Source organism: Equus quagga, chromosome 20 (genome assembly GCF_021613505.1).
Source record: "Equus quagga isolate Etosha38 chromosome 20, UCLA_HA_Equagga_1.0, whole genome shotgun sequence".
In the NCBI taxonomy this organism is placed as follows: Eukaryota; Metazoa; Chordata; class Mammalia; order Perissodactyla; family Equidae; genus Equus; species Equus quagga.
In genome coordinates, this window is record NC_060286.1 from 21,305,896 (window position 1) to 21,322,256 (window position 16,361).

Here is a 16,361-nt window from a genome sequence, read left to right on the forward strand (position 1 = left end):
TTTTTTTTTTTCTGGTGAGGAAGATTGGTCCTGAGCTCACATCTGTTGCCAACTTTCCTCTTTTTGCTTGAAGGAGACTGTCGCTGAACTAATATCCATGCCAATCTTCCTCTATTTCATGTGGGATGCAGCCACAGTGTGGCTTGACAAGCAGTGCTAGGTCTGCACCTGGGATCTGAACCTGCAAACCCTGGGCCACTGAAGCGGAGCACCTGAACTTAACCACTATGCGACTGGGCTGGACCCCAAGAATATATATTCTTACATGCATTTGCAAATGTAAAAAGATTCTTTAGACAAATACCCAGGATGCAAACAACAGGGTTATTTTTGGGGAGGTAGGGACTGAGAACTGAGTGGATGCATGACAGTGTGGAAGGGAAATTTTCACTGTTATGCCTTAAGTACATTTTTTTTTAAAGATTGGCACCTGAGGGGCTGGCTCCGTGGCCGAGTGGTTAAGTCCGCGCGCTCCGCTGCAGGCAGCCCAGTGTTTCGTTGGTTCGAATCCTGGGCACGGACATGGCACTGCCCGTCAAGCCACGCTGAAGCAGCATCCCACATGCCACAACTAGAACGACCCACAACAAAGAATATGCAACTACGTACTGGGGGGCTTTGGGGAGAAAAACAACAAAAAAATCTTTGGATAAAGAAGTTGTGGTATATATATACAATGGAATACTACTCAGCCATAAAAAAGGACAAAGTCGTCCCATTCACAACAACATGGATAGACCTTGAGAGTATTATGTTGAGTGAAATAAGCCAGACAGAGAAAGACAAACTCTGTATGACTCCACTCATAGGTGGTAGTTAACATATGGACAAACAAAGAGAACTGATCAGTGGTTGCCAGGGGAAAGGGGGGTGGGGGGAAGGCACTAGGGGTGAAGTGGTGTACCTACAACATGACTAATAATGATGTACAACAGTAATTTCACAAGGATGTTAACTGTTATAACCTTAAAAAAAAAAAAAGATTGGCACCTGAGCTAACAACTGTTGCCAATCTTCTTTTTTCTGCTTTTTCTCCCCAAATCTCCCTAGTACATAGTTGTATATTTTAGTTGTGAGTCCTGTTAGTTGTGGCATGTGGGAAGCCGCCTCAGCATGGCCTAATGAGCAGTGCCATGTCCACGCCCAGGATCCGAACCAGCGAAACCCTGGGCCGCCGAAGTGGAGCGTGTGAACTTAACCACTTGGCCACAGGGCCGGCCCCTTAAGTACTTTTTGATTTTTAAATTATGTGGCAGTATTTCCTATGAAAAAAACTTCAAAAAATATTCTTCAAAATCAGGTTGGACTCTGCAAAGGTGGTATAAGTGGTGTGTCTTATATAACAGCTAGACAGTGAGACTTGGTGGTGAAGGAAGTGGGTTCTGTCAGGCAGTTATGAGCAATTAAGCCAGTAGTTCCCAAATATGACTGCCTATTAGAAGCACCTGCAGTACTTATTGCACACTGAGGCCACCATCCCCAGCCCTGAGACCCATTAAATCAGAGTCTCTGCAGTGAGGCCTAGGAACCTAATTTTAACATTCACCCCAAGTGAGTCTGAAACAGCCAGCCAGCATCGGCCCTAGGACAGCAGACCTAGAGTGTCATATGGGCATGACTGCTGTATCTCCCCAAGTCTATCTTCTCCTGGGGTTACATGTCCAGGTATACGCTCATGTGAAAACAATCTATCCTCATTCCCTTTCCTGTTAAGCACCGAGGAGACAAACAAGTGGAGCCTTCATTAGTGACAAGAACCCTGAATATGGATCCCCTCCTAGGGCCTCTTCTACTTACTTCCCACAGGTTCCCCGCCCCAGCTGACTCTCTCCAGGTCGTCGTCATCGTCATCGTCCACAAAGTCTCGAAGGCTGTTGACCGCTCGCTTGGACTCCTTTAACTGCAGAGGGACATAAGGCAGGGCACTCAGGCAATCGCCACTTCCCACCCCTCTCTCTGACAACCAAGAAGGCTGAGGAACTGGGACTTGAAGATGGCCAACAAGTTCACCCTCTGAATCGAAAGCCTAGCCTGCTAGATATTTGCCAAGAAAACAATTTGCTTTTTAGCTAACATTGCAGTCCAGTGACAAAAGAGTTAGGAAGATTCAAACCCACTTTTTAGTTCTAATCACACTCCTGGCAACGACCTGCTGTGTAAACCTGAGTGAGTTTATCCATCTCTTCAAAACGGAATGTTTCTCCATTTGTAAAATTGACTCGATAAAGACAAAACTTCCGATTCAGTCCATCTTTCAAAAATAACAAATTTTATTACATAATAAAAGATTCGGAGTTATCAAAAAAAAAAACCTGCAAGCAATGAATCATGTCAAGAATGGAAAGCAAGAGGGCAGAGAGCTGGTTTTTACAGTCCCTCTGGCTTTTTTCGGAGGGCTCTTCTCCAGGACGATTCTCCTAAAGATCCGACCCAAACGTTTCTGAGCCTAATGGAGACAGGGTCAAAGCCAGGCTTCCGAGGACGCAAGGGGAAGGACTTTTAGAGTGGCAGTGTGCAGGGGGGTGCGACCTTCAGCAACAGTTCATGGAAACCTACCTGTGACAGCTCATCATCTTCATCATCAAAGGTAAAAGCCTTGAACTTGGAGCTGTTCCAATATTCCTCCTCATCACCCTTTGTCCGATTCATCTGGAGTGAGAGGAAGACAGATGTCTGTCCCTTTCTGGATTCCCCCCAAAAGAGCTCTGAAATCATTAGGTTCCCTCACTACAAACTCCCACTACATACAAAATGGATGCATAAAAGAATCCGGTCAAGCACATACTGAACCTGCCATATAAAACCAGATCCTTGGGTGTCCAACTGATCAAAGCATACTTTCGATCCTCTAATTACCCACAAGTAGTCATTCCTTTCCAGGACACCTACTTTCTTCAAGGCACTCTCTCGGGGGTTGTAAGGGACATTTAAAAAGTGCCAGACACAGTCCCTCTCCTGAAGGACCCTACAACAGAGCGGGGTATTCAGCATAGGTACGTATAAAGGTAAGCATGCAAGGCAAGCAAGGGTTATAAGAATGCATCATGAACCGTGCTGAACACACAACATCAATCAAAATATGAACAAAACAGCTAATAACTGCACTTGTGCATTCAACGTGTATCTACCGAGTGCCATCTCTGAGGCACTGTTCGAGGTTCTACGAATACTACAGTGAAATAAACTGACAAATATCTTGCTCTCATGTATGCTTGTTAAATGCCTGAGAATGAAAGCAATTAAAAGAAGCCAAATTATTCTGCCTGTATCTTCAAATCATGATTAATTTATCAACATGCATTGGCCAAAATTTGGGAAATGAGGGCAGGGCTAAGAAATGAAAGCATATAAAGATTCAGTCAAAACACCACAAGTCCCTCTCATAACTACTCTAAAATTAGATTTCACTCTGAAAAATAACTTTTGCCCTAGAATTAATTACAAACTAAACTATCAATGCCACCTGGATCAGAGAGGAAACTGGTTTAAGCCAAGAGCTGGGTACCAAAACTTCCACAACATCAAAAATAACTCCAAAGACTACACACTGTCAACTCTAAAGGATCAATTTGCTTTTCCTTCAACAGCGCCTCTCTCAACAGAAGCTTGTCGGCAGCCCTGCTGAGGAGGCTTCTGACTTTCACTTCCTGCTTGACTTTCACTTCCTGCTCTTTTCAGGGGAAGTAGGGATGGGAAAGTCACGGTGGGAATCGTCTACCGTCTGATCCCTTCCCATGGCAGACACCACTAACCAACTTCTACTGAAACCAGATGTGGCGTAAAAATCCTTTTGTATATTTAATGCCAAGGAGTCAAAACCAAATAAAAAAGCTGGCAGACACAACGAAATCATCCCTCACAGTGGCAGAAGCATAGACTTTGTAGTCAGGCAGCCCTGAGTTCAAACCTTGGTTTCTCCAATTCTGAGCACTGGCTAAATAGTTTTACTTCTAAGCCTCGCAAAATTCATATCCTACCTCACAGGGTTGCAGTGAAGAATATACAGGACTTAGGCAACACTTAACAAAACGCTTAGCAGAAAGTAAATACTAAATGTTAGTTATTTTTAGTATAGGATATCTTACTGACATCTTTCTATCTCGGTTTCCCCATCTGTAAAATGGGCGTTAACGATAGAAACCTACATTACAAGATTGCTGTGAGGCTTAAAACAGTTAATACATATTTAGTACCTGACACAAAATTAATGCTCAGTATTAACTGTTATTAATAAATCGTCATGGTACCTTGGGAAAAGCTAGAAAGAAAATATTTTTAAGCAATCATAAAGATTAAAAAAATTAATTTGATACAAAAACTCTAGTGGCCATCACAAACACTGAAGGTGTGCATACAGCATGTACATGTAGCTGGCACAAGTGCCAGTTCACAAGACATTTTCTCATCCTCAGAACAACTCTGTACGGTAGGCCTGGCAGATTCCACGGCCATTTCACCAGTGAGGGAAATGAGGCGCAAAAGGATGACGTATCACACCCACCTTGCTACTTGCTCCTATTATCCAGGTTTTCTGACACCTGGATCATTTCACTCTGACTTGCACGGTCGTTCTAACTATTTTTCCCTCTAGGGACACCTAGGGCAGGTCATTATTTCACTACAGTAGATAAATATCTGTTAATATCTACAGCTGGGCACACCATGGGTCTAACACACCCAATAATCCAGGATTTCTGGAATCTTTTAAAACCATTCAACAGCAGTGGATACTTGACACCAATTTGTACTTCTAGTCCCAAATCAGAACCCGGATTTACTGGGCAAGCGAAGAGATAATGATTTAATGGCTCTAGAAGGTATAAAGCAACCAGGTACAATTTTAAGAGTAACCGAGAAAGGTGCTTCAACATGATTTAAAATACTTCAGAGGCTTGTCCTTATCGTCAGCAGTTTAACTCAAAGCCCACAAGACAGGGTAGCAGGTCCGAGGGGATAACAGGAACATGACAAAGTAAGGAAAACAGAGGCATCCGCAAAAGAAATCTACAACCAACACGCTCCCTGCTTGAGGACACTCCCGAAAGGAGCTGCTGAGAAGTCAGATGCAGATTCTGTCATCATCTTCCGAGCCAGGCCTACACCGGCGAGGCTATGAACGGAGACCAGAGAATGTGGGTTAAACGAGGAAGACTCTGCGGGCGAACGTCCAGGAAGCCACGGATCTCCGGCAGTCGCCACAGCCCGGCAGATCCCTGGCCAGGGAAATGCTCGTTCAAAATCAAACGTCGAGGCTCACTCACAGCCCCAACCCCGAGCGTACCCCGGCTCCCGGCCCAGCGGTTGCTCCGACTGGAAGAAGAGTCAGGCCTGGGGGGGGTCTACGGACGCCTCCGACAGCAGGCGAAAGGATCAGGATGCGGAGAGGCTGGACTCAGCCAGATTCACGGCCGAAGCGGTCTGAGACACCCTCACCTCTTCCACACCGAGCCCTCCCTCTCAGCACAGCGCGAGACACTTCTGCCGCTGGACCAGCCTCTCTAGTCAGGCTCTGCGGCATAGAAAACGGGCGGAAGGGGATAGTCCCGGGGAGGGTTGGGAGGGGGAAGAATGTGAGTCAAGTAAGAGGCCGCAGGGCCTGATGGAAGTTGTAGTTCCTTCCTCCTCTGCCGTCAGGCGCTGCCCGAACAGGCCACGGGGATGGTGGACTACAGCTCCCAGAACCCCCAGTGAACCGTGCCTGGTCGTTTCCTATAGTTTTAGCGCGACATTCTGCGGTTATCCAGCGGGTCACCCAACAAGACTACAACTCCCATGAGGCTCAGCAGGGCCGAGTCAGGGTCCAGGGAAACAATGGGACGTGTTCTTTGTGTCCCTACGGGTGAAGAATGGTCGCGTGAGCGGTTGCATTTCGGGCCCCTTTGGGGATAACCTGAGAGAGCTTGGAGGAACTCTAGAACAGGCGGAAGCTAAGGTCGGGCGAGGTGGAACGGAAGTACCTGGTGCAAGCGAGGAGGAGCCGGAAGTTAAGGCGGGGAGGGGGCGGGGGGGGTGGAGGGAAAAGCAAGCCAGGAGGTTCTGCGGTCGCTTCTAGTAGTTTCCAGGCGCTGCCGGGTGGCTGGGACCAAGCGGTCCTGAGGCTGTGACTGTGGCTGCTCGGGAGCTGGTGGCGGCGCGGTAGGAGAGCCAATGGCCAAGTGGGGTGAGGGCGACCCACGCTGGATCGTGGAGGAGCGGGCCGACGCCACCAACGTCAACAACTGGCACTGGTGAGGGCCAGCGGGCCAGGCCGCGGGAGCGGTACGGCCGAGCCAGGGTCGCAGGGTCCCTGGAACCTCGGCCGGGACAGAGCTGGGGCCGAGGCAGCCCTGCCCGGAGGTGGGGGTGGGTCTTTCCTGTTTCAGGGGGCTGTAGTCGCTGGTCCCTCCACCCCCCGGCCTCCGTTTCAGTGTTTGGGGGTCGGGGGGCAACGTAGAGGACTGCGCTCCAGAGGAGGAGTTTCAGAGATACGAGAACATAACCCCCTAGCTGCTGCATCCAGCCTGAACACGGGAGATGCTTCCCACACGTGGCCGGAGGAGTCAGCGAGACCCAGACCGCCTTGGGTTGTGTTGGGAGATTGCAGCGTTAGGCTCGGGGCCACAGGGCTGGAATTCCCATTTTGCGGTTTACGGGTGAAATTAAAAGTGGGTCATAGGGGACCACTACCTCAGTCCAGAGGGCAAAGGTTTGGAACGTGTTCTGTAGGTGCTCGGAGCTCAGTGATGCTGAAGACGCCATGGCCTCTTACCCGGAACTGTTAAGTTGGTTGTGTTGTAACTCCAGGCAGTGCCCCTGGTTGCCGGGCAATCATGGATTTTATAACTTAACCACTTTGAAAAGCCTAGCCTCCTTCATGAAATCTTTCGGAAGTAATGTTTCCTTATCTTTCATCTCCACTGAACTTTGTTCATACCGTGTTTACTGTATTTTTACTTTGTTGCCCCTCTTTTTGCTGTTTTCTCAACTAGTTAGTAAGTTGGGAGGCACATAGTGATTTTTCTTCTCAGCATCTCATCCTGCCTCCTCTTAACATACACAGAGTGCTTGACCTAATTTTTGTTTTGAAGCCCTGGACTTAGACTGTTTTCATGGCCATTTGGAGGGCACAGAAGGTGAAGGGCATTTACAGCACAGCCTGCATTTGACAGGTCAAGATTATTGGTTTACTCCTCACTGGACCTTTTGGCTAAATACTGCATTCTGTGGCCCAGTCTGTGCTCCTGATCCTAGCAGGATGTGTACAGTTTTCCACTTGGTCAAATGGGGGCACCATGTGAAAGTGTCGGATAGTGACCCCAGCACCATCATGCTGAGAAAGGAAAGCATAATTTCCCATTTAGTTTGTAACGGTTCTGGACAGCAGTTGTGTTTATAGACGTTACGGGACTCCTTGTCTCCTAGGAGAGGACATACTAGAGTGGGACTGAGGGTTTTGTGTTCTTTTCAAACTATTTGTCAGGCCTCCTTTAGCCTTGGATTCCCTTGCACGGAGCAAGCAGTGTATCCTCCATTTGCCTGCTGGTCCATAGCTTTGTTTCTGTTTTGCAGGACAGAGAGGGATGCTTCAAATTGGTCCACGGATAAGCTGAAAACGCTGTTCCTGGCAGTGCAGGTGCAAAATGAGGAAGGCAAGTGTGAGGTGACAGAGGTGAATAAGCTTGATGGAGAGGCATCCATTAACAATCGCAAAGGCAAACTTATCTTCTTTTATGAATGGAGCATCAAACTAAACTGGACAGGTAAGTCTGGTGGGCTGTTAGGGTAGACGTTAACTGCGTTTTGATGGACCTGTTGAGGAGGCTGGGAGGATAATTTTTGAGAGGTTATGAACTTTTCAAGGGAGATAGCTGGTGCTGCTTTGGAGGCGTATAGAAAGCAGTATTGGATGCTGGAATTTCTGTGCCTCTGGGACACTAAATGGTTTTCCTCAGAGTTTCATGAGTCCCCACCTGTGAAACAGCTGGGCCGCTGAATCATTGGGCCTTGGTCTGTACTGGGACATATAAGGTGACATATCTTCAGATTAGCTACTTGTGTCTCTTGGATGATTTAAAAGTGCGGAGGGGGATTATTTTGGTCTTGATCTTTGTTTCTCTCTCCAGTTCAGACTGCTGTGCTAATGAAGCTAGTATGTGACTAGAATTGGGGGCAGTTTTATCCTGTAATTTAATGTTCCTTCTCTGATGATATTAGCAAAGAATTAGGGCCATGCACCTACTGCAGTGACATTTGGGAGGCTAAATTTTAAAAGGCACTAAAAGTAAAGGAGCACATGTATGGGGCAAAGCATAAAATAAATTTGTGCTTCGTTAAACACTTCTCAAGTGAGTGGTAATAAAAAAGGAAAAAGATATATGTGTTCATGATTTTTTTTTTTTAACTGCTCGAGCTTAGTAGTCTGGAGAAGGTATCATCTTGTCCAGTCCTCTTTTTATAGCTCGAGAAACTGAGTCCTAGAGAAGTGAAGATAAATGTTTTGTTAGCTAATTTTGAAATAAAGTCACTTCTGCTATAACGTGAGATATGTGTTCCTGAAAATCACCAAATACAAAATCACTCAATAAAAATCGTAAGGTTTATAGGGAAGATGGGCTGAGGGACACAACACAAACCCTGCAAAAGCTTCATCGGTGACACATTTTTTAAAAGTTAGGAATGTAAAAGTTGGTAGCACAGTTTCACATGTGTTGAATGGTAAGAAATGCAGAAGTAATCCAATAAATGTGGTGCTTTACCTTGAAAGAGACCTGCAGTTTACTTGTGGAGGTAGGCGTCAGAAGGGTTGCGGCTTGTGGGTTGCTGTGAAGTGGTGGAAGGCGGGTCACCTGAAATCAGGAGGAACATTACCAGGTCACTTGTGGATAGCCTGGCTCATAACACACATGGTGAACTGAGGTCACTGGCAGAGAAATGTTTGAGGTGTGTGCGTTTCGTGTATTTCTACACAGCTCACTTTAGCTGGGTATGGTTTTTTGTGTCCACCTAGTGTTTCTCATGGATTAAATCACATATAAGCAAACATGAAATTCACGTTATGATCAAATTGTCCCCTAATAAATCAGTCGCATTGGAACAGATTTGTATTTTCGAAACAAGCATCCCAGCAGGACTGACTGTATTGGCTGTTGACCCAAGTCCTCCCTGGCGGAGTTGATGCTGCTGCCGAATCCACGTCGCTCTTAGTCCCAAGTCCCACACTGTAGTTACACAGTTGGTCTCAAGAAATCTGACGAGGAAAGACATTTCTTGGGGTGGGGGCGCAGGTGAGGAGGGTTTGGTTGCATCTGGCACGTGGCATTCTCTGAGAATAAAGAGGGTCAGGTAAGTTATCCAAAAGGATTGTAAGCAGAATAGTAGTTAGGACTCCAGAGAAGACTTCCCCTGCGAGGAGGAGACTAATGACATTGCACTGCTTTTGACAGGTACCTCTAAGACTGGAGTACAGTACAAGGGACATGTGGAGATCCCCAATTTGTCTGATGAAAACAGCGTGGATGAAGTAGAGGTTTGTGCTGCTTAATGCCTCATCTGAGTCTTCCACATCTTCTTCTCAAATGAGGAAAATGACCTGTCATTCAAGATTAAAGCCAGGCTTGACCCAAGCATTTAGAACCCTGGTTTACAGATGATTTTCTAGGTCTGTGGTGCCAGTGGGAGCTTCCAGAGCAGCTTGTGCTTATTTAACTACTTCGCTCTAGCTAGTAGCCTGGGTTCTAACATTAGCCACCTTTGCCTTGGCAGAGAGAACTCGAGAAGGAACACTCAGTGGGGATTGCCCGAATACCCCAGCCCTCAGGCATTTCCTTTGGAAATGTCAGCAGTTCTCTGATTGCTCAGCACCCACGTTCCACAATGTGGGTGCCCCTCAAGTTATTTACCACCTACTTCTGATCTTTCACTCAGATTAGTGTGAGCCTTGCCAAAGATGAGCCTGACACAAATCTCGTGGCCTTAATGAAGGAAGAAGGGGTGAAACTTCTCAGAGAAGCCATGGGAATTTACATCAGCACTCTCAAAACAGGTACCCCTTGAGTAGTTCTGTGCCTTGAGGAGGCAGCTTTCCACTGTCAGGCTCTGGCCAAGGGGCTGGACAGTCCTTTCTTTGGCAAATGGGTAAAGATTTGGGGGGAGGGGGCTCATTTCATCTCGCAGTCAGTCTATAAACTGAGTAAGCGAAAGATCTAGAGATCTGTTGTCTAATATGTTGGCTGTGGAGCACTTGCAATGTCGCTAGTCCAAACTGAGATGTGCTATGAGTCTAAAGTACACAATGGATTTTGAAGACTTGGTCCCAAGACAAAGAAGTAGTAGCTCAGTAATTTTTTGATATTGATAACATTGAAATGACAGTTTGCAAATATTGGGTTAAATATATTATTAAAACTATAATTTCATCTTTTTTAAACTCTTTAATGTGGCTACTAGAAAGTTTAAAATTCCGTTACATTTGTGTTGGATAGCACTGATCTAAAGACTTGGCACCGCCACACTCGCTCCTTGAGCCCAGTCCTGGACAGGCAGCCTGCAGGGACGTTGAGGGGCTTGTTAGAAAGCAGTGAGCTCAGCTCTCCTCTAGCCTGCCAGGTCTGCTAGTGGTCGTGGTGTTTGGAGTACATTTAATGACCATCAAAGGGAACCAGCAGAGCAGGTGATAGTTTTGTGGTGGGAACCAGTGCTCTGGTGCCGTAATGAGTTCTGGCCGTTCCACTGAGGTAAGGCAGAGTGGAGAAGGGGGGCTAATGTGCATCCATGGGCATCTTGCCCCACTCTTGACGTCACTGGAAGTGCCACCACATTCATTGGCCACCATCCGTAGTAGACCTCGTGTACATTTAACAAGATGTAATGCTTCTGACTGAGTCAGGTTTAGAATAATGCCAGCGAAGGTACTGCATTCTATAGCACACACTCAGATAGCTGTCTGGCATAGACCAAAGGTAAAGACGCAAAGCAGGTAGACCCTTCCTTTCCTTGTCATGACCTCATTCTGGGTTAAGATGGCCGTGTTGGTCAAACCATAATGAAGGCCCATATCAGCTACTAAGAAATAGCTTCCGAGAGCCGGGATTTATCTTTTCAGAGTTCACGCAGGGCATGATTTTGCCCACAATGAATGGAGACTCAGTAGACCCAACCGGGCAGCCAGCACCGAAGACTGAGGAGCGCAAGGTAAAGGGTACTCCCTCAGTTGGGGTGGGAGGCTGTTCGGAAAGTGAGTGGAGACACTGCCGCCTCCTCAGTTCCGCATTTCAGCTGTTTCTCTCCGACCCTAACCTCTAAGCCAGAGCAGCCTATGAGCCGTTCATGGTGCTTTTTTGAGAGTCTGTCGACGCATTTTTAACCTGGTTTTTATTCATTAGAACAGACTCCCAGAGCAAATGCAAGCCATTGGGGACTTCAAAGTCTGACTCCAGATTTCATTTAAACCAGTTAGGTTATGAACACAGCATGGTCTTCAGCCATGTATGTCTTCAGTATTATCTGTAACTAGAGAGTTTATATTTCGTTGTTTGGTACTAGAGGTCTCATCAGGGTATCAGGGGTTAGATCACTAACTTCACCTATCAGGAAATTGATGGCATTCAGCCCATTTGCAAGGTGAGCAACTGTTTTTTCTGGAGCTGGAACTTGTATGGCTCAGGCTCAGCACTTGGTTTTCAGCCCTCTTGCCCTTTTGTCAGCAGAGTGAAGGATATTCGGACTGCGGGGCTGCTTCCAGCTATTTAAGCATAGGAATTCTGTTTGAGAGGCTGAGCCCTACAGAAATGCCTAATGATTTGATGTGTGCTTTGGCCATTGGGTTTTTAAAAGAGAATCAGTCTTCCTTCACCTCGAGTGGTGATTTTCAATGGGAATTGAGGATTTTCTGGGAAAGTTTCCCCCATGACTGAAACACCCATACACACGAATTTCCTCCAATCCCCTGGAATAGTTAGCCTTCGAGGGGAAAAAGTTTGTGAGGATTATGGCAGGTCTCTCTTTAGAGCCATGTTAATCGAGGTATCACCATGACTCTAAATTGACAGTTTTCACTGCCGTTTCCACAGGCTAATAAGTCTGCTCCTTCAAAAACCCAGACCAGACCTGTTGGTGTCAAAATCCCCACTTGTAAGATCACCCTTAGAGAAACCTTCCTGACATCACCAGAGGAGCTCTATAGAGTCTTGACCACCCAAGAGGTAGGTATAATCTTCAGACCTCATGGCATCTCCCATTCCAGGGGACTTGGGTCGTGGCATCTTCCCTCAGCTTGCAGAGGAAGTGCTGATGAGGGGAACCATGTGGCTTTCCTCACATCAGCAGAGGCAGAGGAAAAACGCTTTTGTTCAGCCCACTTATCAAAGTGGATTTGCCCTCTTTTTTCTCTTCTGTACTAGTTTTGGGTCATGTAAGTAGGAACCACTGAGACTCGTTCTTGTTAGAAAAGTGAATAGATCTGGAGAAATGGCATCATAGATTCAGAAAGAATTACTCAAGTCGAAGCCTGGCCTATAGTGGAACAGACTAGAACCTGAACCTGGTCATTGGGCAAAGTGTAATCTTTGGAAATGAGAGCTGAGGCACGTAGGTGTCAGCTGGCGTTTGTTCCTTGGTCCCACTGAGCGCATGCACCTTCTCCCTACTGCCTTTTTTCCCCACAGCTCGTTCAGGCCTTCACTCATGCTCCTGCAATGTTAGAAGCAGACAAAGGTGGGAAATTTCACCTGGTAGATGGCAATGTCTCTGGGGAATTCACTGATCTGGTGAGTACCTGCCAGCCCCAGGCCCAGGATATAGCCTCTCTCGTCAGAAGAGTAACTTGTCTCCTTTTTTCAGCTCTGTAGGTAAAATCTAAGACTTTAATCTCTTTGGTTAGTAAAACCTCATTTTTGTTTCTCAAAAGAATGCCGCAGTGGGGCTGGCCTTGTGGCCAAGTGATTAAGTTCACGTCCCCTGCTTTGGCGGCCTGGGGTTCACTGGTTCGGATCCTGGGCGCAGAGCTAGCATTGCTCATCAAGCCATGCTGAGGCAGTGTCCCACGTAGAAGAACCTACAACTATGTACTGGGCTTTGGGGAGGAAAAAAACAAAAAGGAAGATTGGCAACAGGTGTTAGCTCAGGGCCAATTTTCCTCACCAAAGGGGGGAAAAAAGCAGCACTTGGAATAAATACTTCCATTTAAAAAAAAAAAGAATGCTGAGTTGAATTCTGTTGCTTTTCTAGAATTTTTCCCTTAGTGGAGTAAATTAGTCCTTCCTAGAGAAATCAAAGGTGGAAGAGGGGTTATATACATTGGTGGCTTGTGGCTTTCCATTTGCAGCTTGAAATTTCAGCTGGGCACAGTTGACCAGACCCGACTTAGGAGTAGGGGGAGAAGCTGCAGCCAACATCACTGCAGAAGCTCCCATCTCTCTGGTCTGCTTTGTCCTCATAAGCAGTATAATCGCACAGGTGGCAGACTCCGTACGAAAGGCAGATGGCTAATCCTAGCTGGGATCGGGTCAGTGGTAATCTGTGGCATAGGCTGACTACTCTGATTATTATAGGTCCCTGAGAAACACATCGTGATGAAGTGGAGGTTTAAATCTTGGCCAGAAGGTAAGCAAGCACATTTGTTTATTGCCATTACCCTCTAGAACTTTTCCTTTTCCCCTTAGTCTCAAACCCAGCTGGAAACCCTGGATCCGAAACCTCCCTCCCCTCTGCCTCTCCCCAGGACATTTTGCCACCATCACCTTGACCTTCGTTGACAAGAATGGAGAGACTGAGCTGTGCATGGAGGGCCGAGGCATCCCTGCCCCTGAGGAGGAGAGGACGCGGCAGGGCTGGCAGCGGTACTACTTTGAGGGCATCAAACAGACCTTTGGCTATGGCGCTCGCTTATTTTAGGGCCAGCGGCGGGGGCTACGACGGCCTGCCCAACCTTCAGTCCAGCCTCTCCTGACCGGGGCTTGTGACTCAACAGGATTGCACCATCCCAACCACTAACTTGGGGCTGGGGCCCCTTCCCTCCGTATATACCTTGGGTTTGTGCATGTTTTCTGCTGGGTGGGATCAGAGGGCAATTTCTTTTATGTGTACATAAGCTAAATAAACGTAATTTAAAAAACGTACGTATCTGGAACCTGTGTTGACTGGGGTAGCTGGCACTAAGAATTCTCCTGATTTTGAATGAAAAAAAAAACCCAGATGGAGGGGCTGGCCCCGTGGCCGAGTGGTTAAGTTCACGCGCTCCGCTGCAGGCGGCCCAGTGTTTTGTTGGTTCGAATCCTGGGCACAGACATGGCACTGCTCATCAAAACCACGCTGAGGCAGCATCCCACATACCACAACTAGAAGGACCCACAACGAAGAATATACAACTATGTACTGGGGGCTTTGGGGAGAAAAAAGGAAATAAAATAAAATCTTTAAAAAAAAAAAAAACCCAGATGGGTTTCATCTCTGTTCTAGGTGAGTGTAGGTGATTAAGAGGCATGAAGGGAGCCTGCTTCTCACCACCAAGCATTCCTGAGCTAGTCTGCTTTCTGCAGACTGGCAAACACTTCTGCCCGCCTCACGGAGGGAAAGACGGGGCGGGTTGGTGCTCTGGGGTAAACACTGCCAACAAACATTGTTGCTGGTGGAGCTGGCATCCTGGGCTTTCCAGTCTCCGGGGCCTCTTATCCTCTCCCAAGAAGAGATGATCCCCAGGTGGTGATTTGAGATGTGGAAGGAGACTGCCGCCCTCTGTCAGGGGAACTGTGGGCCTTGGGTTAACAGCTTCTGTTTATTGAGCAGAATTATTATTATTATTATCACTATGTACCAGACTCTACACTAAGCAGTTTCCTTGCATTCCCTCATTTAACCCCCATAACAGCCCTATGAAATAGATACTACCATCATTGATGTTTCACAGGAACCTGAGCCTTGGATTTCCTAAGTAACATCCCAGACCCTGCAACTGGCGTTTAGCAGAGTTGGGATTTGGAACAAGGACCATAACTGCAGAGCCAGTGCTCAAATATAAACCATTATGTGTGCTGCCTTGTCATTGGGTTCATCCCCACAAAGAAGCTGTGCATTTCTATTATGTCAGGCATCTGTCCTGGAGTAGGAAATGCCAGCCCTCTTAATACTCCCAGAAAGAGGAGGAAAGGTCCTTGTTAAGAGTATTGTTAAATATGTACCTGGTTCCATAAAGTGAGTTTACTGAGCACTGACCAAGTGCTGGGGATGTTCTAGTGGGGTTCAGACTGCCATGTGGAAGAGAGGCAACCACCTGAACAGGGAGGGCTACTTTCCTGGACCAGCCCCGCCCCAGCTTCCTGCAGCCCAGCGTGAGTCAGTGTCTCCGATCCAGACCCTGCCTCCTGCAGCTACAGCTATTTCCTTCAGCTATTTTTGCCTGTTTTATTAGCTGGCAGCAAGGCCTGCAGGCTAATCCTACCAGCATGACTTGGCCAAAACGTATTTAAATAAAGCAGAAAATCAGTACTGATCGGGATAATTTAGACCCTCCAAAAGCCAGCTTTGGCTTGAATTACTCAACCGAGTGCAAACTGAACTAATTCGCATTTAATTCAGCACTATATCTGCCTCCTGGGGGGTCCAAAAAGAGGCCTTTTGATAAAGAACCTGGACTCGCTTGAATCCAATCTATGGGCCCCCCCAACACAGACTCCTCCTCCTCCTAACAAAGAAACCAGTGACAAAAAAGGAGCCCTTTCACAGTGGGCTGGAGAGTTACCAATTCCAGAACACTTAGGAAACAATCTGGAGTTCCCAAACACCCTAATAAAAACCAAAGCACCAGGCAAAGGACCTGTCAGGTGACATGCGCAGGAACAGTGCACATCCCCAGGACTGATGGCTGTTCCAATCTCCACCACTGCCATCTTACTGATAGCGTTTCGGTTAGCCATCTGAGCCTAACACACAGAAGGACAGCTGAAAACAAAACTGTGGACCTGGCTGGACTTTGGTTTGGATGTAAACGCACCACCTCCTAATAAATTGGGCAAATGTTCTCATCCGTATAATGGGTATAACAGGTACCTTATGAGAGCATTAGAGATGATGGATGTAGAAGCACTGGCCCCTGGTGGCTTCCAGCAAATGGTACCTGCCGACTTCTGGACTCAGCTCAAGCGTTTTCCCTTGAGCAGGAATTGATATTTTGAAAAGCTCGTCAGTTCGCCAAATTGCAAATCCTAGGCCGAGGGCTCGCCTCACCTAAGAATCACCTGAACCTGTTAAATGCAGAAAAGTGGACTCCACCCCTAGAGATGCTAGTGGATGTAGGGTGTGGCCCGTGAACCTACATTTTAATGAACATCCCAGGTGATAGCGATGTCACGGAGGCGTTTTGAGAAGCACCTCAACAAGTTAAGAAAATC

The 16,361-nt window shown here is 47.1% G+C and overlaps 2 protein-coding genes across 4 annotated transcripts in view; one reads left to right on the forward strand and one right to left on the reverse strand.

Moving 5' to 3' along the window:
• Positions 1-5,534, reverse strand: part of VIPAS39 (VPS33B interacting protein, apical-basolateral polarity regulator, spe-39 homolog) — a 24,666-nt gene extending 19,132 nt beyond the window's left edge. Inside the window, exons 1-3 of one of the 3 annotated variants that reach the window (XM_046647111.1) lie at positions 5,282-5,534; positions 2,557-2,649; positions 1,798-1,900 (exon numbers count right to left, since the gene is read on the reverse strand). In XM_046647111.1, the coding sequence (XP_046503067.1) occupies positions 1,798-1,900; positions 2,557-2,649 (196 nt within the window). In that variant the 5' untranslated portion in view covers positions 5,282-5,534. Of the gene's footprint in view, positions 1-1,797; positions 1,901-2,556; positions 2,650-4,501 lie in introns of all 3 variants that reach the window. The other 2 variants (XM_046647113.1, XM_046647112.1) reach the window with 2 other exon arrangements.
• Positions 5,535-5,998: 464 nt separating this feature from the next.
• Positions 5,999-14,093, forward strand: AHSA1 (activator of HSP90 ATPase activity 1). The gene is made up of 9 exons (XM_046647735.1): positions 5,999-6,227; positions 7,549-7,739; positions 9,423-9,505; positions 9,904-10,021; positions 11,081-11,169; positions 12,048-12,179; positions 12,642-12,743; positions 13,527-13,578; positions 13,697-14,093. The coding sequence occupies exons 1-9, from the start codon at positions 6,148-6,150 to the stop codon at positions 13,867-13,869; spliced, it is 1,020 nt and encodes a 339-aa protein (XP_046503691.1). The 5' UTR covers positions 5,999-6,147; the 3' UTR covers positions 13,870-14,093.
• The last annotated feature ends 2,268 nt before the right edge of the window (positions 14,094-16,361 follow it).